The sequence below is a fragment of the Amphiura filiformis genome, chromosome 5, assembly GCF_039555335.1.
Source record: "Amphiura filiformis chromosome 5, Afil_fr2py, whole genome shotgun sequence".
NCBI lineage: Eukaryota > Metazoa > Echinodermata > Ophiuroidea > Amphilepidida > Amphiuridae > Amphiura > Amphiura filiformis.
Genome location: NC_092632.1, coordinates 72,992,424 through 73,001,277, shown reverse-complemented (window position 1 = coordinate 73,001,277; position 8,854 = coordinate 72,992,424). Strand labels below are relative to the sequence as shown.

Genomic DNA, 8,854 nt, shown 5'->3' with positions numbered 1-8,854 from the left:
TTTAGGTTGTAACCAGCCTGGTCGTTTCTGGGGAATGGGACAAGATACCGGTTGAGGAGAATCGTGTTCTGCTTTGAGGAAAGAATGTCCAAAGAGGACTAATGTAAGATTATTTTCCACCTTCCTAACCCTGTTACGAACATGCTTCTCCAAAGGAGGCATCTTTCCCTGTCATTTTGTAACACCGTTGCTACATTTTGTTTGCAATGATTAGGAACAAGAAAATACAATATTGAATTTGGAAGGGGTTGTCTTTTTCAATAAACATTACTTAAACTTATGGTGGCTAATCATGTTAACCCAGATTGTAGACAAAATATCACAATGAACATCTTTTAGTACACCCTGTATGTAAACACGAACAAACATATACACGTAAGACAGAATGATAAGACCCCTAGATAAATCTTAAGACTCCTACATCTGAGAACGGTTGTTGGTGTGATACAATAATCATTTTACTAAGCTGCGACAAACCAGACATGGCGGGTTTTCAAAGGGCCAGCGTCTTTTCGCTCCTTGTTCTTGTAGCTATTTTCGCTAACCAACAACTAACAGAAGCAGCTGATCCAGAATTTTCCTATCCAGAAGTTTTCAATGATCCAGAACGAGATATGATAATGGCTGGAAAATTTCCAAAAGATTTTGCTTGGGGCTCGGCAACTTCTGCCTACCAGATAGAAGGTGGGTGGGACGCGGATGGCAAAGGAGAAAGCATCTGGGACACTTTTTCTCAAGGCTGTAGATGTTATGCCTGTCAAACAGGTAATATGGCCTGCGATAGTTATAACAAAATCGCAGACGATGTCGCCGTTTTGAAAGAACTAGGTGTTTCTCACTATCGATTTTCCTTATCGTGGCCACGTATTATGCCGACTGGAGAAGGAGATGTCAACGAAGCTGGCCTTCAATATTATGACGATCTAATTGACGCCCTTCTGGAAGCAGGAATCGAACCAGTAGTTACTCTCTATCACTGGGATTTGCCACAACATTTACAAGATGCGTATGGTGGCTGGCAGAATGATACTGTGGCTGGATTGTTCAATACATATGCAGACATATGTTTTGCTCGTTATGCCGACAGAGTCAGTATTTGGATAACTTTCAACGAACCTTACGTCGTTTGCTGGTTAGGTTATGGCATTAATGTTTTTGCACCAGGCATCTATGATCCAGGTTACGGTGCATATCGAGCAGCTCATACTATTATCAAATCCCACGCTATGGCTTACAATACGTACCAGGCTAAATACAAGGCGCAGTATGGTGGTTTGGTGTCCATCACTCTGAGTACAGATTATGGAATGCCCGACAATCCAGACAATCCTGATGATGTTGAAGCAGCTATTCGTTACATGCAATTCACTGCCGGATGGTGAGTTCAGCCTCAATTTATTAATGCAAATGTAATCTTTAATCGAAAATAATTGATTTTAGGTTATTATTTCCATGTATAATACTTTTGCTGATCTCAATGTAAATTCTCAAGCTGAGCTTTTCTTCAATATTTTCTTTTAAAAAAAGGAAGTCACCATTGTCATGATTATCAACTAACTAAGCTAGGAGTGCTCATGCGGTGATGCAGTTATCAATCTGAATCTCAGAGGAACCGAAAGGGGTTCGGATGGTGATTTTTCACGTATTTTTTGTGGGACCTGAGAGCACATCAGACATATCGAATTATATTTTGAATACGAGGAATGCCCTTCTGATATCAAATAATATTGGTCTCTATAGAGACCAAAATTAGAATACAAATGTTATATTTCCTTCTCCTCGTGTACATTTGTCCTGATCAATCATTCTCACATTTAGCGAATTTTGCCTACCCCTTGCAAAATTGCGTCCAATTTATGCCACTTTATTATGACATTATGGTCAGTGAAAACGTTACAGAAAGGAAAACTATATTTTCCAGCTTCGTGAATGAGTCATCATTGTAATTAATCGAATGTTTCGATATATTTGCCCATGATGACTGCAGGTTTGCCCATCCAATCTTGAAGAACGGAGACTACCCCGACATGATGAAATGGAAAGTTGGAAACAAGAGTCTTGCCCAAGGATTAAGTGAATCCCGACTGCCTACATTTACAGCAGAAGAGAAAGCCATGATTAAAGGAACCGGGGATTTCTTTGGTCTCAATGCGTATACTTCAACAGTTGTTAAGGACAAACCCAATGCCAATTCCGATCAAAATTACGAGGCAGATCAAGTAAGATATTTTTACAATTAAATGTAAACAAATATACGGTACTCTGATAATAAGAAGCCTATCCCGCGAATCAAAATAACAAAGGACTTGTAGCAAATTAACTTCAAACATGATTGTAAAAATATGACGCTCTATATTGTGTATGAATCACCTTTACCCGGGTAAAGAGTAAAGAAATGACACTTAAAGCTTGATGATTTTGTATAGAAAATAGATTTTCACTCTTTCCTTCTTATATTTGCTCTTTCATTGCTCTGTGTACAAGACATCGTTTAGATTTTAGTGAGGTCGCTCCATAAAGTAACTATCTTCTGCGACGAGAAACTTACAACAGCTTGAGTATGCCATGAGATTCCATGAAAGGCATGGGGGAGGTCCGAATTTGTAATATGTTATCAAAAACAACATTTTGAAAGTATTTGCCGACGGAAAATATATTTATCGACGGAAACGTTTACAATAATATCACAAAGTTAAACAAAATAGACAATTTTATTTTGCTGCTCAGTCGGGTGCTGTTTATCGCCTTTGCATTCAAAATGTACAGGAAGACCGGTTACTTCCAGACTTCCTGTCTACAAGCTGTTATGGCAGCGCGGAGGTCACGTGCGTATTATGAATGCGTATTTATAAATATAGTCGAAGCATACTACCACAATCTCTAAAATAATATGACATAGGAACATAATACTAATTCTTTGCTTAAAACACATATTTTTTCCAGGATGTTGAGAGATACCAACCAGATGAATGGCCAACTTCAGGGTCAGGCTGGCTGAGACCTGTACCATGGGGTATGCGAGGACTTCTTAATTGGTTGAAAGACGAATATAATGTTCCCGTGTACATCACAGAGAATGGATTTTCAGATCCTGACATACCTGAACTGAATGATGAGGGAAGAGTCACTTACTACCGGGCTTACATCAACGAAGTATTGAAAGGTACGTGTTTAATTTTCAAGAAACAACTTCGTGTTACTTTGCGAATACGGTTACTTCTCTGTAATCTTTATATTATATACTAAACAAATGAATGTTTTTGAAAGAATGGGGTTTTCCAATGCAGAAGAACTCTGCACAAGTACCACATGAAAAAGAATGACGATAATGAGGTTCCTGAAACCAAAATAGCCCGAGCGTTTTTCAGAACCAAACTTTGATTCCGTAAACATCTAGACAGAAACAAGGTCTGGTGGTTCTATTACACTACATCAAAATCTAAAAGGTGGTGTAGGCTATCATAGATTTGATCAGTGTTGAACATTTCGAACCCTATGGTTTTCAAATTGCTAATCAACTTTAACTTTTACGAGGTAACAGCTCTACTTCAAAGCCTGCTTGCACTATCTCACAAGTTAATGCAAAATTGATTAAAATGGCACTTTATGCACTCAGTGGTATAAATTTTGTGACTAATTTTGCATTTTTCTCAAAAAATAACTACATAACAAAAGTTATGTATATTATAGGGGCAAGGAATCCAATTACTTCATTGAAATTTCAGTGATTCAAGACAAGTGGTTCGTGTTAAGAAATGAGGTACATTCTAGCGGTACCTCTTTTCTTATCATAAATAACGTACCGCTTGTCTTGAGTCACTGAAATTCCACTATAGTAACTGGATTCCTTGACCCTATAATATACATAGCTTTGGTTACCAGTGTGTTATTATTTTTTGAGCAAAATGCAAAAATAGTCACAAATTTATCAAGGAGTGTAGTACCACCTTAAAGAATATAACATTTTCTCATTTGCTAAGATTTACCGAGCTCTTTGTCATTTTGTCTTCATTCAATATATTATATAGCAATCAAACTGGATGGCGTTGACGTCAAAGGATACTTTGCGTGGTCGCTTATGGACAATTTTGAATGGACATCTGGATACAGTCAAAGATTTGGTATGCATTACGTCGATTTCAATGACGAAGATCGTACTCGCACCCGTAAGGAATCGGCGAATTTCTACACTGAATTGATCGAGAATAATGGATTTTCATCGGCTTCAAAATCAACGATATCATTGATGGTTCTATTCGTATCTTTATGTTTAAGATTCCTGTTGAAATGACTTTAAAACCTATTTTTCACAAACTCTAAGGAATTATACATAACTAAATAAAGTTGAAGGAAATACTGATATCTGTGACGTATAAAATGTATCAAAGACGTATAAGTTTGTTTTCTAAAGCAAGTTTTCTCAGTAATGAAATATCTTTAGTGAGAAGAGTCTTGGTGCGTCTGAATAGCTGAGACAATACCCTTGCGAGAATGGTAGTGAGCTTTGGCAAAAATTGCATTCGTCATTTCATAGCGAGCGTGTTGAAGAATTCAAATATCGCAGATATACTTTTGTAGGTCCTTTGGTTTTTGAGTTATGTTGTAAAGAGGGCTGAAACAACAACACTTTTGTAAAACGTACGTGACTCATTAACAACAATAAATCAAGCAAGTTTTTAAAGTATATGATTTGCAGAATGGACATTTGCAAAACATGAAAATGTTATTTTTCAATAATATATTGATTTAGATATTGAAAATTGATTTTTTTTTTTTTGCTTCGACCAACAAAAGATCGCGTTGCCTTAATGTTCATGCTCTTTTTGTCAAATCGATATCTTGAGCCAAATTGGTCAGTAGTATTAGGCCACTCAGTTCGCAAAGTACCCTGTTTAAAGGGCAATATTTTATCAACTAAATCAGTTATGATTATCCTATTGCATAGAGCTACTAACCAGCATTTGCAAAATCGAATTCTTTAAAACTTACGTATAACATAAAATGGTGTCTCTTTTAAGTTTTCATGCAAAAAGAAATGGTAAATGTTTCTTGTAAATGTGACAAATTCCTTATGAAATTACTGACATTTATAAAGTGTGATACTGGTTGTCTACAGTGTTTTTATTAATGATGATCATGTAATAGTTTGATATTGATTAAATGAAAGACCCTATTTTTCTAATTAACATATTGAAATTAGGAGTTCGAAATCGGTGTATTACCGAATATATCATCAAAAAACTGTCAAATTAGTCTCAAACGTGGTATGACACAGTCGAGACTAATTAGACAGTTTTGTAATGATTTCTTCAGAAATATACTGATTTGGAACGCCTAATTTCAATCGGGTCACTCACAGAAGCAGTAGCAAAACACACAAAAACACCCCAAAAACAAACAAAAAACAAACAAACAAAAAACCAAACAATATGCCCAATCGCCATTCTAACTTCCGGTTTTTGAGAGCAGTTTTAGGACACTTTGACCTCTGACATATCGGGAAAATTTACGTAATTATTATTAATTTTCTTATTATTGTCACAATTTTGATCATTAAAAATACCAAATAATTAATTTATAAAACACTAATATTTTTTATATTTGTTTTAAATATTGTAAAACATTTTTAGATTATATTTTGTACGTACAAAAACCCAATATTTCTGAATTTTCTGACAGGTCAAAGGACAAAGTGTCCTAAAACTGCAAAAACTGTCCTACAATGCATTGCAAACTTCCAATGCCGATTGGGCTTATTGACATTTGCATCTGGTTTCGATTTCGGAGGTCAATATCAGACGACCATGCTGCTAAATGCAGCATCTTCCCATTTGCAGAGACCCATGGTGATATCTCATGCAATTTCTCAAAAGAAGTTGAGATTGTTGTGCCACTGCATAATGTTTTGTACAAAACATTGCTTGCAGATTAATTCGTTTAGCAAAAATATCGTCAAACCAGCCACCCCACACCCATCATACTCCTACACCATCCCATCACACAAAAATACCATTTTATCGGTTTTGATCTAGAAATTGGAGGAAACCGAGTTTTGCTTATTAATTTGTATGCTAAGGGATTTTTCAACTGGTATAGTAAAAGGTGTGAAATGCCCAAATACACTTGGTCACGCGCCCACACACCATACACACCCACACGCACCCCCCTTATACCAAAAGATCATTTTATTGGGTTTTATTCATGAAATTGAAGGAAATCGATTGATGTTTTTATTTGTTTGCTGCTATCTTAATAGCAAGGGGTTTTCGAAAATGTTTGACAAAAGGGTGTGAATTCAAGAAATTGGATGAAACTATATAATTCATGTTTTTATGTGTCTGCCATCTTCTAATTTCAGTACTCCAAAATATGGTATAATATGTTCTGTATTTAGCCCAACTTCAAGAAATCGAAAATGGTTCTTTTCCCTTTTATAGGAACTTAATTCATTTCAAAATTTGAAATTGATCTTGGTACTAAGTCTGCAATGTACCCTATTTATTTTTCCTACACCAGAAAATATTTCAACACGGAAATGCAAATATATTCGACAAGAGAATGTCTGAAAAAGCATTTTGTATAAAGGTAACCCCGAAAAGGTATGAAAATACCAAAAGACTCTATTACCTGATCTGTTAGCAGGTTCCGCTGGTTCCCGTCTCTCTTTTCATAAAAACGTACATAATATTATTACGTACGTACGTGATAGTTTAATACTCACGTACGCGATATTATTACGTTCGTAGTGAAAAGGGAAGTGTAAAATGTCCCTGGGCTTATTTTACTTCTTTCATGCAAAGTAAGATATGTCAAGATATCCAAAGACAGAAGATATCCAAAGGCCTCAACCATCTTCTATGTTTAAAATCTTCCTAAACCTACAATGAGGGGTCTTCATTCCAACGTAATTGAAAATGCATCTTAATGTAATTACTCAGTATTAGTAAAAGCAACTAAGCATATGTTGTCTAAACCGTGTTAAGGGGGTACTACACCCCTGGCCAATTGTGTGTCTATTTTTGCATTTTTCTCAAAAATTATAGCGCATTGGTGACAAATAAGACATGTATATTATAGGGGCAAGGACTACAACTACTGCACTGAAAATTCAGCAACTCAAGGTAAGTTGTTATTGATTTATTGATCAAATATTGGTTTTCCCTCATTTTTGACTGTAACTCCACACTGTTGTCTGTGCTGAAATAAACTTTCCAGTGCAGTAGTTGTAGTCCTTGCCCCTATAATATATATATCTTACTTGTCACCAATGCGCTATAACTTTTGAGAAAAATGCAAAAATAGCCACAAAATTTGCCAGGGTGTAGTACCCCTTAAGGGCTGGGGTATGAACGTTTGGACAGTATTTATTTTGGGACATTAGAGCACATCAGACATATCGAATTGCATTCTGAATACGAAGAATGGCATTCTGATATCAAATAATTTTGGTTTTTGAAATTCGCAATTTAATACACATTTTATGGCAAATCATTAAAATTGATATTTTTGATATTTAACAGTACTCGAAGTAAACTTTATAAATCTGATGATTTATACTTAACGTGTATGTAGGTGGGATGAAATGCCGACGATCAATTGAAAATTTTGACCTTTCGTATTGAAGATATGGATTTTTTCCCCAAAACACCAAACAAAATTAGGTCTTTTTGGGAAAAAAATCTATATCTTCAATATGAAAGGTCAAAATTTTCAATTGACCGTCGGCTTTTCCTCCTGCTACATACACTTTAAGAATATATCATTAGATTTATATAATTTACTTCGAGGACTGTTATATATCAAAAATTTGAAAAATATCAAATTTTTATAATTTGTCATAAAATTTGTATTATATTGTGATTTTCAAAAATGAAAATTATTTGATATCAGAAAGACATGCTTCGTATTCAGAATGCAATTCGATAGGTCTGAGGTGCTCTCATGTCCCTAAAAAAATACTGTCGAAACGCAATAAACGCTCATTTTAGATCCCTTAAGGGCGGGAAAATAAATATCATTATAACTAGACATAGTAACAACATAAACAAGTAGGTAGGCATATGACAACAAAATATTATTTCATTTTATATTGTCAGTAAACAACGACAACTATTTCGATTAATTCTTATATCTCCGACATGATTTTGTTTTATTGAGAAGCGATTTCTTTAATTTAGCATTATGCTTTGATTATATTTATAAATACGTACGTGACCCATTGGGACGACATACCAAGATTTGCAAGCGTGATCAAATCCTCATGCACTGACCAATATACAGAAAAAGATAGGAACTCTGTAGATAAATATCATCAATTTTGTTGCACAGTAGTCTCATGTCGTTCCGTCTTTGCATTCAAATGTATAGGAAGACCACCCGCTATGTAGAAAGTTACTTCAAGACTTACTGTCTACAAGCTGTTATGACAGTGGTCACACGCGTATTTATAAAAACGTATTTATAAAATGGTCGAAGCATACTGTTTAGTGTGATGTTATTGAAAATGTATTTATATAGAAGAAATAGTCGAAATACATCGGCAAACGACCAAATCTCAACTTCTAACATTACAAAAAAATTTAAATGAAACGTTCAATCAATAGTAATCAGGAGCTTTGAAAATCCTGGACATTGTGGACAGAAATCCGGTACAGAAACTTCCAAAGCAATTGTTGTTTGGTTGTTGACACGGCTGTTATTTACCATGAAAGACTGAGGTTTGCTTAAGGCAGCTGTGTACTCTCAGACATGCATGTAGTAAAAGTGCAATAACTTTGTAATTATTCGCGCAAGACATATAAAAGTATACATTTTTATGAAGGCAAGACATCGATAAATCTTAATATAAATACAG

General features: G+C 35.2%; 1 protein-coding gene across 1 annotated transcript in view; it reads left to right on the top strand.

The window, feature by feature from the left end:
• Positions 1 to 482: 482 nt before the first annotated feature.
• Positions 483 to 8,854, top strand: part of LOC140152384 (lactase/phlorizin hydrolase-like) — a 40,951-nt gene continuing 32,579 nt past the window's right edge. Inside the window, exons 1-4 of the mRNA XM_072174691.1 lie at positions 483 to 1,378; positions 1,988 to 2,219; positions 2,944 to 3,163; positions 4,029 to 4,223. Coding sequence (XP_072030792.1) covers positions 483 to 1,378; positions 1,988 to 2,219; positions 2,944 to 3,163; positions 4,029 to 4,223 — 1,543 coding nt within the window. The remainder of the gene's footprint in view (positions 1,379 to 1,987; positions 2,220 to 2,943; positions 3,164 to 4,028; positions 4,224 to 8,854) is intronic.